The 20,275-nt window shown below is 38.4% G+C and overlaps 1 protein-coding gene across 3 annotated transcripts; it reads right to left on the reverse strand.

Moving 5' to 3' along the window:
- Window positions 1-1,902: 1,902 nt before the first annotated feature.
- Window positions 1,903-15,261, reverse strand: Agr2 (anterior gradient 2, protein disulphide isomerase family member). Of its 3 annotated transcripts, none has more exons than XM_047559916.1 (8): window positions 15,247-15,261; window positions 10,390-10,535; window positions 10,062-10,125; window positions 9,898-9,950; window positions 8,491-8,564; window positions 6,153-6,216; window positions 4,153-4,236; window positions 1,903-2,214 (listed from the first exon to the last, which is right to left on the reverse strand). In XM_047559916.1, the coding sequence occupies exons 2-8, from the start codon at window positions 10,526-10,528 to the stop codon at window positions 2,165-2,167; spliced, it is 528 nt and encodes a 175-aa protein (XP_047415872.1). In that variant the 5' UTR covers window positions 10,529-10,535; window positions 15,247-15,261; the 3' UTR covers window positions 1,903-2,164. The 3 variants fall into 3 exon arrangements, with proteins under 3 accessions (XP_047415872.1, XP_047415870.1, XP_047415871.1); XM_047559914.1 differs by lacking the exon at window positions 15,247-15,261 and adding an exon at window positions 13,909-13,954; XM_047559915.1 differs by lacking the exon at window positions 15,247-15,261 and adding an exon at window positions 11,327-11,385.
- Window positions 15,262-20,275: the final 5,014 nt, after the last annotated feature.

A 20,275-nucleotide genomic window follows, 5' to 3' on the forward strand; every position in this document is an offset into this window, starting at 1 on the left:
AGACAGTCACAGGTGACCATCTGAAGAATACTGTAGTTCTGAAATAGGTTTTAAGGCCGTTGAGCATGTGTTAATGATTTTATGGATGATTTATGGTACCAACAGTTTTTATAAAGTTAATTCCTCTTGTTTTCCTCCTAAACTGTAGGACTTAAGATGAAACTGAGAAAAATGTCTTTAATGTGGCAAAACACATATGGTATAAATTTTTCATTTTAACTATATTTAAGTGTACAGTTCAGTGGCATCAAGTACTTTCATATTGATATATAACTATCGTCGTCATCCATTTCACAAATATTTAATTTTCCCAAATCAAAACTCCATAACCATTAAACAATAGCTCCTGACTCCTCCTTTCCTCCAACCCCGACAACCACCTTTCCAGTCTGTCTCTGAAGATCATTCTAAGTAGTCATGTAATTTTACAGTATTTGTCCTTTTGTGACTTATTTCACTTAACATAAATAATGTCCTCAAGGTTCATCCATATTGTAACATATTCAAGGGTTTCCTTTTTTAAGATTGAATAATATTTTCTGTGTGTATGTGTATGCTATATTTTATTGATCCATTCATTCATTGATGGACACTTGGGTTGCTTCCATCATTTTAGCTATTATGAATAATGCTGCTATGGGCATGGGTATATAAACAGCTGTACCCCGGTTTCAGTTCTTTGGAGTATCTACCACAAAGTGGAATCCTGGGTTGTATGTTAATTCTGTGTTTGCTATCTTGAGGAACCACTATATTGTTTTCCACAATGGCTGCATCATTTTATATTTCACACTGTGTTAACATTTTTATGCAGCTGCTGGACATAATAGTTTACTAATACTATATCTAAGTAGTCAGATTAGTAGTCAGAAATCGTTGATACCCTTTCACTTGAAATTTATTTAAGCACAAATGAAATATGGTGAAATGGCAGTGAATGAATTTGGGAGAAAGAACAGGCATTGCGGCTATTTTCATGAGCTTATGAAAACCATTTTCATGTTTGAATGTTTCATGTTTGAATCTTCAACTCTTTAATCACGTTTCCTGTGGTTGGTTGCAAATGTACCACAGAATTTTTTTTTTTTTTTCTGGGGTCAGGTACTGGGGTTGAGCCCAGGGATGTTCTATCACTGAGCTACATCACCAGCCCCTTTTTATTTATTTATTATTTTCAGACAGGGTCTTGCTAAATTGCTCAGGCTTGCTTCAAACCTGTGATCCTCCTGCCTCCTGAGTCACTGGGATTACAGGTGTGCAGCACTATACACAGCTCAATTCTGATTTTTTAAAAAGCAGAATAATACAGGGTTAAAAGCAGGTAAAGCTGCTTCCCCACTTCCTGTCTCACCCTCTCACCCCTTTTTCAAACATTACTGACCTCTGATCTCTGCCTCATCAACACACTGTTACTGCCCTTTGCCCCGTCTCACAGACCATCACATGTTTGGTGAAGAAGATTCAGACTGAATTTATTCTAGGCCAATGCTCTAGACCTTGAGAGAGCAAGGTCCATTACCAGGATTTCTTTAGGGTGTGCTTAGGGGTGCAGATGTTCTTTGGATGACCTTTCCATTGAACTACCAGCCAGAGACTTGCTGAAACCATGAGGGTAATGTGTCCCTAGAAGTTTGTGGCCAGGGTGGAGAGGGTTGTCTCTAAGCAGGAACCTGTCTTTCTTGGGGTGCTCTATATGACTTTTCACAGTGAAATGTGTGCCGTTTGATGTTTCTGTTGATTATGCTCATGCTTACTTTTAGTGAGAACCTGGAGTGTGGCAAGATGACAACTTTGTCTTTGGTTTTCATTGTTTGAACTAGTTTTGTCTTATTTTGTGTGTGTGTCCACGTTCCTGGTCTTTCTGTGAAAGACCAAGTTGAAAAAAAAAGAAATTCATTTTGGGTACCCCCATAAGGATTTATTTTTTTAAGAAAATCATGGCTTATTATGGTAGATAATGATATTGTTTTCATACATGTATACTTGAAACCATTAAAAAAATTGAGGCTGTAACATTAAACTATAATCTAATCTGCATGTCCATCAAGACTTCTGCATTCTCTGGTCTTCTGAAGTCTCTGATTCCAAGTCTCAAGGCTTAACACAGAGCAAGGAACTTGAAGGCTTCGGTTTTTTTTTTTGTTTGTTTGTTTTGTTTTTTTCTCTACAATTCAGTCTTCAGCAACCTGAGAGCTTTCTTCATGTTGTCAAGCACTAATAGGAGAAAAGGTTAGGTCAGGTTAATCAAGTGTCTTCAGAAATTATATTAGTAGGTATAATAAATCCCCCAATGTAGTACTCTATTCATTGCTTAACAGGGTGCTTTTAAATCATGGGCTGAATTGTTGGTAATTCGTTGTAATTTTTTTTTTTTAATTATGCACAATGGCTTTTGTGACCACCCAATTTTCTAGAGTGCTAATTCCTTCTGGGATCTTACTTCTTCAATTCCTCTCACAAAAGAATCTCTTCAAAAGCTCTATCAGAAGCAAACAATTCTGACTAATTTAGAAGTACATTTTAAACCATATTCATAGGAAACACCTGTTAGTGTGTGAAGCTACTGCAAATTATTTTAGAAGTGGGTGGAATATAAATTACAAATCATAGTAAGCCAAGTGCCTGACATAGATAAATTAATCCAAATGAAAACCTTACTAGTGGGGCTGTGGAGATAGCTCAGTTGGTAGAGTACTTGTTTTACAAGCACAAGGCCCTGGGTTCAATCCCTAGTACTGAAAAAAAAAAGAAAACCCTATTAGTGCCGGGTGTGGTGGCTCATGCCTGTAATCCCAGTGGCTCGGAAGCCTAAGGCAGGAGGATCAGGAGTTCAAAGCCAGCCTCAGCAATTTAGTGAGTCCCTAAGCAACTCAGTGACACCCTGTTTCTAAATAAAATACAAAAAAGGTCCTGGGATGTGACTCAGTGGCTAAGCGACCCTGGGTTCAATCCCCAGTACCAAAAAACCTTATTAGCACTTCATATATAGATGATGAAACAGGCTTAGAGGGGCTAAGTAAGTTTGTTCAAGGTTACACAGCTATATCAAGTGCTGGAGCTATGTACCTGAGCCCAAGTTTCTAATTTGTATCCCTTTAGCAGCAACTTGTGAACATGAGATTTGCAATCTGGTGACGTAGGATGTCTACATGAGAGACTGGCACCAAGCAGCTGCTTATTCACACCTTCCACAAATATTTATTATGTGCCTGTTCTACAGGGCACTATGCTGCTAATATGTAGGATATATGCTGTTATCTCAAGAATGGCCAGAACTTGGAATGTGCTTCTCCTTGTCTGCACAGCTCTAACTGGAGACATTGATGGACCATGAGGAGCTTTTCTGCAGACTAGGCACAGCTTCTCCTTTGCAGCACAATATTCTAAGCCAGTGAACTCCAGTAGAAAATCAGTTGCTGTGAACTGAGTACTTGGAATGTAGCTGGTGTGACTGAAAAACTACGTTTTAAATTGTGATTAAGTTAAATCGCAAAAAGAAAAAAATTTTTACATAGCAACAAGTGGCTAATGGCTCACATGGGCAGTGAGGTTCTGGGCAGCTACTATAATTGGTCAGAACTGGTTCCCAGGAGAAAACTCAGTTTTCTTCCCAGTAGGAGTAAGGGGATGTCTCATTCAGGTATATCCTCCCTTTCAGTTACCTCATCTGCCTCAAAGGTCTACTCTCTTTGTCTCTCTCCCTCTCTTCCGTTTATGGCAACTGCTAAAAAAGTGAGTACCTTAGCAACTCTTTGGATCTTCTTGCCTATTGATCTTTAAATTGAACCTGACTTCAACTTCAACAAGCTGGACTACATTATTTCACTTTGTTATTTGGGGGAAAAAATATCACACCTCTTGGATCAATTCTGTAATGGAAGGGGTTATGTGTTAGTGTGCCTGAGAAAAACCCAAAGGTTAGGTAATGTCATGGAATTTTCCTAGAGAAAAAGATACCTAATCTAAAGGGTTCCTCAACTGAGGTAAAAATACAATAAATTGAATTGGAAAGAGAGTGATTTACCTCATTAGAGTCAAACTGATTCTCTGCTGTACTTAGAGCTCTCTCTCACCTTACCTGAGCCTCATCCCATCACTACAGCAACAGATGTGCCACCCCTGGATGACATTCAAGTTGGAAGTACCACTTACATAGAGCTGTGTCTGAAGGTTCATAAGCATAGAGACGATTTGAATATCTTCCGGTGATGTCAGCTCTCACGGTCAGGGTTGGGTCTGCAGAGATAAAAGGGAATGGGATGGTTTTGTTTTTTTCTAAGTAGCTTCTCTTACCTAATGAAGCCTAGGTACCCATGTGCTGTGTAACATCATTTGTTGTACTGGATCATGCTCCATCCCATCCACTTTGCTGCCCAGCCTCTGGCAGGTAGCAGTCAATGCAGGGCAGGGAGCACTTGATAGCTGTGCTGTGTGATTTTTGGAACAGGTTATGAAACCTGTTGTTCTATCTTAAGTGACCTGAAAACAGGATTCTATATATTTTGGGGATGGTGTTTTTTTTTTTTGTTGTTGTTGTTGTTTGTTTGTTTTTTGTGAGAACATTAGCATCCATTCCGACAGAATTATTGTAAACTTTTGGAATGATTATATTGTAGTTGACATGTTTTACCAAGAGCAACCTGGATAATTAGAAACTCACTTCTAATGTTTGCTTTCATTTTCTTTTAACAAATCAAAGAATGCAGGCCCTTAAGAACAGCAAGGTCAAATAAGGACTAATTGTGCCTCATTATTTTTTTACTTTGTTGCTAATTAGCTGCATTTTAAAGATAGAGATTTGAGTCTTTTTGTCTATTTTACTTAGATTTAAATCCAATTTTGTCATGCTTTTTAAAATGTCGCTTGAAGTTAAATGATTAATGAGGAAAGATATCTTAAAAAATAAGAGGCACTCAAAAGCAAAGTGGGAGGATACAGAGAAGTCTAGAAACCTTGCCTTGACAGGACTTAAGTAGCCTGAGACACATGTCCTGAGAATGAGGCGGACTCGTGAGAACCATGTTTACAAAGTACCACTGGTACTAGAGTGGACCATCTCTGTCATTCCAGAATGTTGGGCTAGGACTAGTAGACACAAATTACCAGAAGCAGACATTTGTATTTTTAACAAAGACTTAAGGACTACACTGCTTGGTGTGGGACATCAAGGTAGTCTAATCTTTGAAATTATCATACAAGGGCTCTTAAATACCTGTTCAACACCCTGGCTACTTGGAATCACCTGGAGAGATTTTTAAACTGTGGGCACCTGCATCCCATACCCAGAGATTCTGATTTGTTTGCAGTGTGTCCTGGGCAGCTTAGTCTTTAAAATCCTCCAGGTGGTTGTAGCTTGCAGGCAGCACAGATATGCACCAAACTGCAGGAACCAGCTGCCCTGGAGTTGGTGCCTGTGACTAAAGGAATGGACTGGAAGAAAATGCTCTTAGATAGGCTGTAAAAAGAAGTCCTACACAAGGTATGACCAGACGACCTACTAATTCCAATATTAGCATTCCAGATGCTCCTAATTCCAACAAAACCGATCTATAAAATCAGGGCTCTAGTCCACCCTTCCTCCTTTGCCCCTCATCACTTTTCTCTGCTTCTTACATTTAATGCGAACTATGATAAATTACCTAGGTGAACCCCTTGATTAGCGGGAGCTCTGCTAGGTGACAGATTTCATTGTAGATTTTCCTTAATATTATTTGGGTCAAAGTGGAACTCAAAATATATTTATTCAGTCATTCAAGAAACACTGGGAATCTGCCCCAGGGTCATGGTGGGAGCAGAAATAGTCTCTACCCTGTTTATTAAATCATTCCCCAATAAAGGCAGAATTATAGCTGAGGAATGCACTACCAATGAAAGAAACACAGTGCTTCCTTCTCAGATGAATTTGTTGCAGAAAATGAAAAGTTAAAATTAGCTGATGAGAAAAGTCATCTGTGTAAATAGATAGAAGCTCACACTTAAAGAAAATATCCTGAGAAGCTTAAAGGACTGCCACATCCATGGGATGACTTGCTAGACTTTAGCAGTGATCTTGACTGTAAAAGTGATAGGCTAGCGTGGGGAAGAGAGGAAGGGATGTGGCAGCATTTGCACAGTACCTAGAGTATGTGTTTTATCTTGTCGCTGTCACTTACCCACAAATATAATCCTAGGGACATACTGGCCATCAGGAGAAAGGTGTTTGTCAGTTGTTTCGTACTAAGATTTAAAAAAGAAACAGCTTTTAGTTTGCATACTCTTTGGTTATTTTCAAATTTTCTAACTCAGGATTGCATTTGTTACTGGGTTTAGGGACAGAAGATTTCACAAGGGATCATCTCCCAAGGGTTTATAATATAGGTGGGGTGATAAGTTTAGTGCGTGAATAGTAACAACAGAATGTGATACAGACCATGCAGTAAAGAGCTGATGGATGTGATACAGAAAGGCCAAAGAAGTTCAAGGAGTGTCTGGAAGGAGTTGTGATGTTGTGGGGGAGAAGGCTTGGATGAGGTAGGAGGAAATGGAATAAAGAAAAAAAGCTGAAGATATTTTTGGAGAAATTATAAAAACCAAAAGAATTTTCTTCAGCATTCATCTGTCAGTTTTTGTTTAGAATGTTACTGATTTAGCGAGACACAGCACTTTTCTTTAGTGAATGTATAGTCTATTGAGAGATTCCGGTAGGGAAATGCATGCTGAGGATCCAGTGGGTGAATTGTTATAATGTTATGTTATATTATGGGGATATGCAGGCTTTTGGATGAGCAGAGCAGGACATTGAGCCCAGCACAAAAATTCCCTGGGACTTTCTGAAGTGGGTAAGGAGGAATATTAAAAAGCAAACAGGAATCACTTTTGTGGGAATAAAAGACCACCCCATGACGGGGGTTGGGCAGGTGCAAAGGTATGAAAGGAAAACATTGTACTTCCTTGTATGACCAGCCCTTGGGAAGGAGTGAAGCATTATGGACACAAGGGCATGGTGAGAGATGCTGTTAAGCTGCTTCCAGGGGCATCTCCTGACTGGCCCTGCTCACCTTGCCACAGACTTTTCATTTGTTCAGAAATACTTAAGAGCTCCTGAAGGGATGCTTGAAGAGGTACCAGGACCCATTTGGTCTTTAGAGAGATTGCCCTGATAGCCCCGTGGGGTCAGGTGGGTTTATCTTGTAGGCAGGTAGATGCTTAACACTGCAGTAAGCTAGGTTAAGTGAAAAAGTCAAACACTACAATCCTGGTTCTGAGGTGGAAAGAAGTACTGTTAGCAGGAATATTTAGAAGAATGTAGGAGTAGGGAGTTTCTTGACTGCCACAGGTTAGGAGAGTGTAACCGGGAAGAGCACTACTTTCAATGAAATAGGGAATAAAGATAGATGAAAAATTTGAAAAATCTGAACCAAGGTGATTAATTCAATGTGGAGCATATTGAGTTTAATTATGAGCTATCTGAAACATTGTTGGATAGGCAAGTTGGAATTTGTTGCATGTTTATGTAAGATGTAGGAAATTAATGTACAGGAATCAATTTAACCCAACTATTGTTGATGATGTCCATAGAGAATACAAGATATGAAAAAAAAAAAGGGGATTATCAGTAGAGATGCATTGACATGGGGGGTTGAAAGAGGAAGAGGAACCTATGGAAGGTGGGTGAGAAAGAATTATTGATATGGATTGTTCTTTGAAGAATCAAATGGTGATGAGGGGGATATATGATTTGTAGAATTGCTTTTGTTTGTTCACTTTTTGAAGGAAAATGGAGCTGGGCATTGGTGGCAATGCCTGTAATTTCAGCAACTTTGGAGGCTGAGGTAGGAGGATGGTAAATTCAAAGCCAGCCTCAGCAATTTAGCAAGGCCCCAAACAACTTAGACCCTGTCTCAAAATATAAAAGGGCTGGGGATGTAGCTCGGTGTTTAAACACCCTAGGGTTCAATCCCTGATACCACCCCTAAAAAAACAAGAAAAGAAAAGAAAAATGGACACTACTGGTCTCTCAAGTAGAAATAACTTGAAAAGGCAGGAATCTTAATCATCAGGAGGGGTGGTGACGGTGAAGTCAAGTGGGAATGCATGAAGCTACAGGATGAAGAGGCAGGATTAGACTCAGCCTGGGAGCTGACTTTTGCAGATGGAGAGGGGACAAGGATTGAGAATCCAGGATTGTTGAGGGGTGGACACAGGAAGTAATTTGCAAAATATAAATAACTTTCCATTATCACAGAATAGAGAATATTCTTATCACATGAGAGGGTTTTTCTGTTGTTGTTTTTTGACAAGCTAACGTTAATGATTACTAAATAAAAACACAGACATGTCAGATAGAGTCTTAATAAGATGAAGCATCTTTTCTTCTTTCCAATCTATGAGATGGGCTATTTGGAAGAGATCCCAGTTAATGCCGTGTGACTGAAATGCATGGGAAAAGCGAATCGCCCTTTTCACATAATGAACTGTGGGGGGAATGTTAATGATGAAAAGCAAACTTACCACTAGATTGAGGAGGACAAACTGCTCTGCCAGTTTCTGAATTTCTTTATTTTCAGCAAACACTTTCTTTAAAGCTACAACGTAAAGAAAAATCATTAAACAGCCACCTCCGCATGGTTAAAACTTTTGTTTACTGTTGTATTTTAAATCAGTTGTGTTTTCTTTTTGGGGGGTGCTGGTGATGGATCCAGAGCCTCACATGCCAGGCAGTTTACCTTATATCAACATGAATTTACTGACTGCCTACTATGTGGCAGGCAAAGCTTTAGGCTTTGGGGAAGATGCAGTAAAGAGAAAAGCACATTTTTTCTGCAGAGAGATACTTGTGTGGGAGGCAGACCAAAAACAAGTACAAATATTTAGTAATTTCAGGTGAAGATGTGTACTTTGAAGCAAAGGAGTTTGATAGGGCAGATCTCTCTGAAGAGGTGACATTGAAGATTGGGTGGTCCATTATGGGGGCAGTGAGCTAAGATTTGGGGGCAGGTCACTCTTAGCAAAGGAAGCTGCAAGAGCAGTAGCCTTGAGGTGGGAGTGAGCTCAGAGGCTCAAGAAACAGCATAAAGGCCAGGCTAGATAGAGGAGAGAACAAGGGAGAGTGGTAGAAAAGGAAAGGTAGGTAACTTTGGCCAGACTGTGCCTTGTAGGTCAGCAGTGGGGATTCAATTCTGTATGAGAAGCCATTTGAGCGCAACAGTGACCGGATTTGGTTTGTGTTCATCAGCCTCACTCTGGTTTCTGGATGAAGAGGTGGCTGTAAAGTGATGAGTTAGTGGCTTTTACAGCATTCTAGAGCAGGTATGACCTTGGCTTGGGCCAGGGCAGTAGCCTTGAAGCAATAAGAGATGAATGGATTTGGTCAGGACCAGCTACCTAATATATCCCCAGGGCCAAAATGAAAATGCAAAGCCCTTTGTTCAAGAATTATTGATAAGTTTAAGACATTAGCAGCAAATAATTGAATCAAGCATGGGAGCCTCCTCAGCTCTGGTCCTGTGAAGTGGCACAGGTTGCATGTCTGTGAAGCTGGTGCTGGAGGAAGGGTCTATCTTGAAGGTAAAGTCAACAGTATCTGCTGATGTCTTGAACGTGGTACGTAAGAGAAATCATGAAGTTGAAATGAATCTTAGAGCTTAGCGTTTAAAGTATATGTCAATGATGAACACAAAATGTATAAATATTTAAAGTTACTTTAAAACATTTTTTTACAACATAAAATATAAAATTTTCTTTGCAGTCCTGGGGATTGAACCCAGGGACTCACTTTTGTGCTAGGCAAATCTTCTAACATTGAGTTATATTCCCAGTCCTCTGTTTTCTTATTTCTAAGGGTATACAGATGAATGATCTGAACCCTGGTCCTATCTTAAAGCTCACAAAGAAAATCATATTGAGAAGAATAAATACCTTGACTGTGTGGGCATTCATCCAGGTGATGAATAATCATCAAGGGCTTGTTACTGTAAGAGACAAAGGGTGATTTTTGGTGGGTAGGATTTCATGTAGAGCTAAGGTCACTAGATGGTGCTCTTGAGAGCCTATCAAGGGCTCTGTGTGACCATCATCCTTACCTTGTTTTGGATTTGTATAGAGCTTCTTCATATGTCTGAGTCCAGATGAGTTGATCACCCCAACCTAGAAAAAAATAAGCCAGTATATTTAAAACTAAATTTTGGGCCCAACCCTACTCAAAGGCAATAGTGAAGTCTGGAATAAATATATATATACTAAAAAAGAAAAAAAAAAAAAAAACTAGAGAAAGTAGAAGTAATTATAAACTAGGATAAATCTGGAAGAAATACAGTAAAATATGTTCAGTGCATGCACTTCAGCACCCAGAGTTAGGAAATCCTTCCCAATGAAGTAGGAGCTGAAAGCCAACCAGAAGTTGACCATCACCTCTGGAGAGGGTCTGTGGCAGTTTGGGTCGAGAGTCCTTTGTGTCCTTTTTAGCTCCAGGTTTGACTGTGGTGTCTTTGGCCAGACTGTAGGAGAGGGCTACAAGGAGCAAGAATACTGACATCGAAATTTTCTCCATGGCGAACCTATGTGGAAAACAAACAAGAAGGAATTAGTATTCTTCAAGATCTATAGATTGTGTCACAGAATCTGTGTGTTGTGGAATACAACAGAAATGGGCTCTGCTGAGACTGGACATGTGAGAATATATAGCATGCGCTGGGCACTATGGAGCACAGCTGTAATCCCAGTGGCTGGGGAGGCTGAGGCAGAAGGATCTCGAGTTCAAAGTCAGCCTCAGCAACTTAGCAAGGACCTAAGCAACTCAACAAGACCCTGTCTCTAAATAAAACACACACACAAAAAAAAAAAGTGTTGGGGATGTGACTCACTGATTGAGTGCTCCTGGGTTCCATCCTTGGTAAACAAAACAAAACAAAACATAATACATAGTATATCTGTCTCTCTTTCCACTACCTATCAATAGATCCAGATCCATAAGAGAAACAGATATAACTTAAGGAAAGAGATAACTAGTTAGATATATAAACTATTTCCCCCAACAATGCTGGAGATTAAGCCCAGGGCTTCATGCATGCTAGGCATGTGCTCTACCATTAAGCTACATCGCAGTCCTGTCTGTATATACTTTTAAAAAAATTTTTTTAAAATTTTTTAGTTGTAGATGGACACAATATCTTTATTTTTTTATGTGGTGCTGAGTGAGGATCAAACCCAGTGCCTCACTCGTGCAAGGCAAGTGCTCTACCCCTGAGTTACAACCCCTGCCCCTAGATATACTCATAAAGATATGGAAATTTATATTTAAAATTTATGTTTAAACAGTAAAGTACTGGTCAGGTACAGTGGCACATACCTCTAATCCTAGCAACTTAGGAGACAGAGACAGGAGGGTATCAAGTTCAAGGCCAACCTCAGCAACTTAGGGAGACCCTAAGGTCTGGGAATATAGCTCAGTGGTAAAGCACCCTTGGGTTCAATCCCTGGGACCAAGAAGAGAAAAAAGAGGTATAGTACTGGAAGTTATTTTAAGCGTTACTTCTTCTTTTCCACTTCCCCAGTGCTTCATTATATAGGTGAAGAAAGCAAAGTTCAGAGAGATGAAAACATTTGTGAGGTAGTTCTAGCACAAAGACTTCTGGATCTTGTCATTTTACAGGGCTGGCTTCGTCTTTCCTCCCTGAAACAATTACCCTAAATATTCTGGTTTCTTTAACTTTAAGGTAAAACGGGTACATTGTCACTGAAGAATGAGCTATAAATAAAACAGTCAATTCCTGATTTCATTTAGACCCTGCGAGCTTTGTCATTTAAATGAAGACTTGCACCCACACAAGTCTCTCCCAGGTGCAATGTTTACTCAAACTCTGTATTAGCTTTGAATTGACTGAGACCCATCAAAGTCAAGTTCCTTCATTCATTGTGTGGGTCTTTAAAGGTGGGTGGTTGTGGGCATATATTTTGGAGCACAAAAATATTCTATGAGATTCATAACACGAAGAAATGAACTCCAGGGTTGTCTGTGAAGTTCCTTGGTCCTTTCTGCTGACTTGGATACCTAGGAACAGGAACATGAATGGCAAGAAAAGTTCCATGAGGGCCAAGAGGAAGGGTGAGCTAGTGGGCACAGTGGTAGCACAAGTCACTAAGTTTATCTTGGGGCCAGAGCATAGAAAACTGGAGACAGGATTCTGGTAACACCAAATAGTAATATTTCTTAAAAAGAAATGGGGAACCATAGCACCTAATACTGGGGCAGGTTTTGAATTAAGTCAGAATCTGCAAAGGAAGCAGAATGGATCATTGTTACTTAGTGTTTGTAAGTGGGGAGTTTCTAAGGATCTGATAGCACAAGTGGCAATGTTTCACTAAACATTAGATGATAAGAAAGAATGTTGCTGTCACCAAGTCCAAGTGATGTTTTCTGTTAAACTGACCAAGTGTTGGTAGGTAGCCACTTGACATCTTAGAAAAGATGTAAACAAAATGCAGGGATATGATTTTTTTTCTTTCATTATTTTTGCAGTGCCAGGGATCAACCCCAGAGCCTTGTGCATGTTAGGCAAGAGCTCTATCACTTAGCTATATTCCCAGTCCTTTTCACTTTGAGACAGGGTTTTGCTAAGTTGTCCAGACTTGTCTTGTGATTCTCTAGCCTCAGCTCCTGAGTAGCTGGGATTATTGGTATGTACCACCATGCCCAACTTAATTTCTTAATTTCTATATTCATAAAGATGTAGACATGCCAATAGCAACTTTTGTCTTTTAAAGGTCTACAAAAACAACTCACATGTATTGTAAGTCAAAAATACCCAGCCCTCTTAGTTTCAAAACTACTTTTTAAAATTAAAAAAAGCACTTTCATGTGAAAATCACTATACTTTTAAAATTCTGGTTCAGAAATATTTTTGAATTTGTCAACAAACACTTGATTTTGAATTTTATAATAGCATCTATGTCTATTTGAAAAAATGGTAGTATATTGAGGGCAAAGCACTTTAGTCTATTGACAGTTCTTGTTGTATATATGCTTCACAGGAGCCCTTGCAATTCCACAGATTATGGGCTGGAACTATTGATAGATTACCTGTGTTTTATGTCACGTCGATTGAGGAATACTAATATAACTCCTGCTGTACAAACATCCTGCTCTGGGTGACTTTCTCAGATTCACTCTACTGAGTTTTCATAACATGAAGAGCCTCTACTCTGCAAACCTTCTGCATAAGCTCCTCAAAGCACAGTGCTAACTTTGGAAGGTTTTGATATTTTGGAAACACACATACACAGAAACACAGACACACACTGACACTCTGTAACACCACTTTTTACTGGTTGCTCTGTCCCAGTCTTATCTTTAGTAAAAAACAAAGTTGCAGGAGGTTTCAGAGTCTCTGTTATTATATATTAATATCCTGCAAAGTAACTTTCTTATAACCTCCTAGCCTATGAATTTGAAGATTGAAAACAAACAAACCAGTAAGCATGTCTTTATACCAGATGGAAAAAAAAAAAAAATTCTTTCTAATTTGTAATAATATATTCCATGGGGGCTAAATTTTGAGCTCAATTTTCATGGTGGAGGAACTTGTGGGTCTTTGCTTAGCCAGTGGGAGAGAAGCAGAGCATTGGATGGTGACTGAGATGGACATCCATGGGTCCTGTCTCAAGCTTCAAAACTCCCAAGAGTTCACCTGCTCTTAAACCTCTTGTTTCTTAATGGAGAAAGCACCTGCTCAGGAATGTAACACTGCAGCTCCAGTCAAAGAGCCAGTAAATCTTTGGTGGAAATTCCATTTTTCCCTCTCCCACCCCACTTCATTGCCCTGGGAAACTTGCAGTTCTCTGTCAGTTAATTGCCTGCAACTTTACACAGCAATCAGAGGCCAAAGCTCACTCTAGCAAGAGCCATTCCAAAGCTATTGACAAGAGCCTTACCTGGCTTTCCCCACCCACTTGCCTTGTGAACCGGCTGGGATGTGTCCAAGCTTCTGAGTGTGCCAGCACAGTTCAGAGCCTCTATTTATGCACCAGAGCACACCTCAATCCCACCCACTAATCCTGCATTTACATGCTACTAACTCCGAAGCAAATTCTCCTTTCCCCAAGCAATTGTCTTCCTTGGGTTAAAGAGTTTCTTGTTTTTGACAACAACATTGCAAAAGGTATGCCTTTCAATATGCATGTTTTTATCTATTTGTGAAAATACGTTGTTAGGAGGATTGGAAAAGACGGGCAGAGTGCCAAATCCAGGTAAGCTTTAAATGAAGACATTTGATTTGCCTGAAGGCTGATTTGTCTTTGTATGATTGGATGGTTTGTGGTTTATAGATTCTTTTTTTTTTTTTCCTCCACCTTAGGCAGATTGCCTTTACTTAGCTAAAAACACAAGAGAGATGATTCACAGTTCTAACTCTTGCAGTCACATAACCTGCCATATTCCATTACCATACAAATTATTTTCCACAATAAAGTGTTTTCCTCTTGGGGTGGTGGTGGGTGAAGCACATTAACTACAGGCATAAAAAATACAAATTAAGTACCATCTGAATATTTCAAAACTGAGGAAGGTATTGAAAAAAGAGGTCTAAAACTATGAACTTGTAGTAATTACCTTACTGATGAGTGTGTCTGGCAACTTCACTACGAAGAGTGGGTTTGAATATATTTCACAGATATTTTTCTATTTATGACAAACTTTCCTTCTAGGCACATAGGAAACCATTTACTTTATTTTTCAGACCTAGAAATTATGCCTGTGACTTTATTTATTTTTTACTTAAGAGTATTTGATTACTTACTAAGGATTTTAACACTGGAACTCAAATTTTCTGTTAGAAAGTTTTAATCCTTTCTGTGTTTTCTTCATGAATCGATATGCAATCCCTAAAAGCTCAGAATGGAGAAATATTTAAAAGAAAATTAACTAATGGGATGCAAATCCTATAAAGTAACTTTTTAAATGAGTTAAGATCATTACATTTCAAAACATTTTCAAGCACATATTTTTTTCTCAATTTCTGAATTCTGTGGGCTAGATGGTGATTCCCAAAATGATGAAGTTTCCTTCCATTCTAAACAAGTGTATAGAGATAATTTCATTAGGATTTTGACTGAAAGCGATAATATGAACTAACTCTTAAAACTAGAATGGCTCTTATATAGACCCTTAGTGTTTTTAGTCTTTATAATATTTAATTCAACTCCCTCATTTTGTAGGTGGTGGAAAAAGATGAAAAATATCAAAAAGTTAATAATTTTCCAAAGGTCCCATACCTAGTTTAGGGCAGAGTTAGGTCTTCTAGTCTGTCATATGTAGGAAGTGGATGGCATTTAGAGTCCGCAGATTTCAGTGAGCATCCTGCTGCTTGTTCACTGGATGATATCAGAGTGTCATTTAACGTCCCTGAAAATTTATTCTCCCTCTCTATAACACAGAGATAATATTCACAACTGTTTTGAACATCAAATGAATTAAGAGAAAATACTTGACCTGTTTGGACTGCCCTAACCAAATATCACAGCCCAGAAAGCTTAAACAACAGAACTTTATTTTGCCACAATTCTAGAGGTCAGAAGTTCAAGGTGAATGCGTCAGCAGGGTTAGTTTCTTCTGAGGCCTCTCTCCTTAAGCTTGTGGATGGACATCTCCCAGTCTTCACCTGATCTTCTCTCTGTACCTGTCTCTGTCTTATTTCCTTTTCCTATGAGAACACTAATCATGTTGGATTAGGGCCCAGCCTACTGAACTATTAGTTCTTTTAGAGCCCTCTCTCTGTATACAGTCATATTCTGAGGTACTGGGGATTAGAATTTCAATGTATAAATTTTTGGAAGACACAATTCAGCCATAAAACTGGATAATTAAAAACATTTCTGACTTTTTATAACTAATTATAATGATATAATTATCCTATTGAGCTATGTGCTTGATCTCATTAGTGAAAAGCCAATATGTGTCATAATGACTCAGAAATAGCAAGGAGGAAGAATATATCCTACACACACTATGGCGGCTGTGGCACCTTTGGCGTTTCTTTGTTTTTAGCCACTAGGTTTTTGTCCATGGTACATGTTAACTACGAAGTGGCTTTTAGGTAGGTAGACAAGGTATTTCTTTGGTATGCTGTTAAATGTCATTTTTAATGGTGATCTCATGTAACTAGTCCCTGGTATTTGCCTGATATTGTAAAACTGTTATCACTGGGTACATGGTTTTTTATACTACCTGATTAGGATTTCCTGAGCAGAATCTGATAATATAATGTTTGGTAAGTGAAACTAAGTTTGGCACCAGTGATCCACACAATGGCCATAATTAAGAAGATGTCATCATATTTTTAAAGGGTGTTAAGAACATTTTAAAGGCAATTTGCTATTTTTGAATGAATTCTGGACACTAATAATAACTAGCAGATATAGAGTATCCAGTATGCAATGGACATTTGGCTATATTGTTTCATTTATTTTCTAATTCATTAATTTCTTCACCATACTCAACAATTCTATGTAGCAAATACCATGACAAGCATTAAAAATACAAAGATTAATAAGATATGGTCAGTTGGCTGGGTGTGGTGGGCATGCCTGTAATACCAGTGGCTTGGGAGGCTGAGGCAGGAGGATGGCAAGTTCAAAGCCAAACTCAGCAACTTGGTGAGGCCCTAGCTAACTTAGGGAGACCCTGTATCAAAATATAAAAAGGTCTGGGGATATGGTTCAGTGGTTAAAGCCCTTGGGTTCAATCCATGGTAAACACCCCCTGCTCACAAAAAGAAGATATGGTCAGTTATTAAGGTAGCAAGATGCTTATATAGATCATTATAGTTGAGGATTGTTAGGCATGCAAAAGGGAAAGCAAGCATATAGGAAGAAGTTTGATATTGCCCCTGCCTCAGGGTTACTTAGAATATGACTGAGGAATTCAGACAGAACAGCACTAAAAATTATTTGCAGAATAGTATGCATTAAGGGACAAACAAGAGATATAGACACCAGGGGTTACTTATTTTCAGAGGATGTAGATATTGCTATCCACTAGAACACTCAAATTGTGGTAGAAAGCAAGATTACCAGGTGGAGACAGTGCAACAGAATTTGTGAAATCCCTTCGTGGGATATTTCCAGGAACAGCCTAACTAGAGTGAGATCTGTCTGCATAACTGGTAGACAATGGGATTTCAAAGGTGTCTGGGACTCTCTTCCTGGGGCATTTGATATGGTTCTGAGTTTATACTTTATTCTCCAGAGGAAGAACGCAGTAGGGAAGAGGGCAAGCTGTAGAGTTAGATTGTTTTGAGTTCAAATCTAGTTTTATAACTATTACAGGCTTTATTAACCCAGGAAAATTACTTAATCTCTGTACTTTGGTCATCCAACTTGTCAGGTGAGGATAGTAAGGTCTACCTTTTATAGGATCTGTTGAAGTTGATATAATAAAGTGCTTAGAACATAGAAAGTTCTCAAAAATAGTAGTTATTAGAACAGAATGTGTCACTTGTTTCTTTGCATTATGATCATTGAGGTATCAAACTATTAACTCCATAATAACAGTCTTTGATTACTCTTTAATAATAGATTTTACAAGGCCTAAGCTTTCAACGCATCATTTTGGAAAAATTAAGTTGTCATAATAACCTCACCAGACTTCAATGTTTCCTTTAAAAAAAATTAAATAACTCAGATGAGCAGAAATAAGAAGCCCAAAGCCACAAAACTGGGCAGCAAAGGACCTAAACTTTCCTATAATTGCTGATAATCAATCCAACGTTCCTTTCCATCCATCAAGCTACCTTCTGAGTTAGTTTACTTGTTTATTTATTGGTGTTCGGGATTGAACCCAGGGCCCTTTCCCACTGAGCTACTCAGCCCTTTTTAATTTTTTATCTTGAGGCAGGGTCTTGCTAATTTGTTGGGGCCGACATAGAACTTGGAATCCTCCTACCTTAGCCTCCCAAGTCCCTGAGATTACAGGTGTGCACCACTGTGCCCAGCTCATCAAGCTACCTTCTGACCTCAGGAATTAATGAAAGAAACCTGTAAATGCATGCTAACCCCATAAAACCTATGAATTTATGCAGAGGGGAGAGCAAATGAGTTCTTTTATTCAAGGGGTGTGCCTCAAGGGAGACTTGACAAAAACATATCTAATTGAAGACCAAATGACTGAATAAATGAGCTCTCCCCACATTGTAGTTTAGGGGAAAATAGACTGATAAAAATTTGTGTTTTGACAAAAGGAAGAATTGTTTGTCACTGGAGTTTTTCTTAATGTCTGACTGGGAGGGTTTCTGTGTATAAAAAACAAATATTTTCAGCTTCCTAGGTTTTAGCTGGTACTTACTGTATTGAAGATGAAACTTTAAAACGTATTCTTTCTAGCCTGGCTTGGGAGGCTGATACAGGAGGATTGCAAGTTCAAGGCCAGTCTCAGCAACTTAGTGAGGCCCTAAGGAACTTAGTGAGACCCTACCTCAAAAAACAAAAGGACTGAGGATATGGTTCAGTGGTTAAGTGCCTCTGGGTTAAATCTCCAGTACAAAACAAAACAAAACAAAACAAACAAAACCCCCAGAATGTGTATTTTTTCTAAATCTGCAAGTTTAAAATCTACAAAATATATTTTACTTATTAAAAAAGTAAATTGGTAAAAAATTTAAAATTACCTTTGTTTCTTAGAGATTAGCTTGATTTCTAGATTAAATTCACTAGTTTACATTTTAGTGGTCTAAATTCAAGATAATAAATAATTTAAAAACTACTTTCAGTTTTATAAACTTAATGAAATTTCTTTAAATATTTCAAACACTGTTTATGATTTTAATACTAGCATATCTAATTCTCTGAACCTTCTGAATGTACAATAGAGCAATTTTGCAAACATAATTAGCAAAACTTTTCAAAACATTTTAGCAACTCTTCTAAATATCTTAGAGACTGCTTTATAGTAAATCAAGTTGTATTAATCATTTTAATATTACTTCAGAAACAATTATTTTATACTTTCCAAAATAAAATCCTAGTTTAAGGTACATCTTTAAAATCATGAGACTAATTTCAAATTGTCTAAAATATAACCCTCTTATATTTTACAAAAACGTAAATGATAAGCACAAGATTACACATCCAGTATTTTCAAAATTAAATTTAAATGTCTTCATACTATGAATTTAAGTAATTGATTAACTTTTTTTTTTTAATTTTTAAATTTAAAACATTTTTTGTGTGTGGGGTGTGTGTGTGTGTGTGTGTGTGTATGTTTATTGCTGGTGTTGGAATCCAGTGCCTTGTGAATGGTAGGCAGTCTACCACTGAACTACACCACAGCCCAGTTCTTTACTTATTTCTATTCTTTCCAGTAGCAAGCAAAAGAGGAGCATATTTACTCCTCAGGTGAACCAAGGTTCCTCTGTCTACAGTTTGAGACCATGATATGGGTCAACAGCTGAGCACTATTCATTGATATGTTGTATTAATGTCATGCAGCTAGATGTGTTTCTTGTGGGAAAGGTGGAGTAGAAAGCTCAGCATTAAACTTGGATAAAAATCATCCATTTAGGAGGGTGAGAAAAAAAGGTACGTGCAAAGCACCAAAAGTAGGGAAAAAGCATGAGAGTATCCAGAGTGTTCCAGGGTCCTTAGTCCAAGCTTAGAACCTGTGAATCACAAAGCGGCAATCAGTGTCAAGTGAAAGTGAGACTTGTAACCAGATACTTGGAGGATACACCTGACTGTATAAAAACTAGTTGCCTTAAATCCAAATTTGTGATTAGTGCTTGGGCTGAAATAATGAAAAGCCACTTCCTCTGGTGCAGTAGTATATTACCTTTGGGGACTTGTATAAGGTGACTTCATTTCCCAGTTTGCCCAGAACAGCCTCAGTTTAAGCCTGTTGCTGAGCATAATAATTGAGAAGCTTGCCTTTCCTTCCCCAAAGTTTCATGATTTAAACCATATAGTTTCAGTGAAATCTATTAACTTTCAGGAAAATGCACAATTATAGGTGCATGTGTAATTAAATTATTTCAGAGTGTTTACTTAAATACTAACCCAATCCAAGGATCTCCTTGTGGGCTCCACTGATCACAGGTTAAAAACTTTTGCTCTAGTGTTCTCGCTTCTATGCTCAAGCATTTTCAAGGAGCCCACCACCTCCAAATTTGGCATTTATCTCTCCATACTTGTTTTATTGCATAACCTATTTCTTCCTGGCTATCAGAAATTTTATACTATATACTGAACTGGAAGAAACCTAGTCTCATAATTATTCAGGTCTCTTGTTTTCCCTGAATAAAGACCTATGCCT

The sequence above is a fragment of the Sciurus carolinensis genome, chromosome 8 (genome assembly GCF_902686445.1).
Source record: "Sciurus carolinensis chromosome 8, mSciCar1.2, whole genome shotgun sequence".
In the NCBI taxonomy this organism is placed as follows: Eukaryota; Metazoa; Chordata; class Mammalia; order Rodentia; family Sciuridae; genus Sciurus; species Sciurus carolinensis.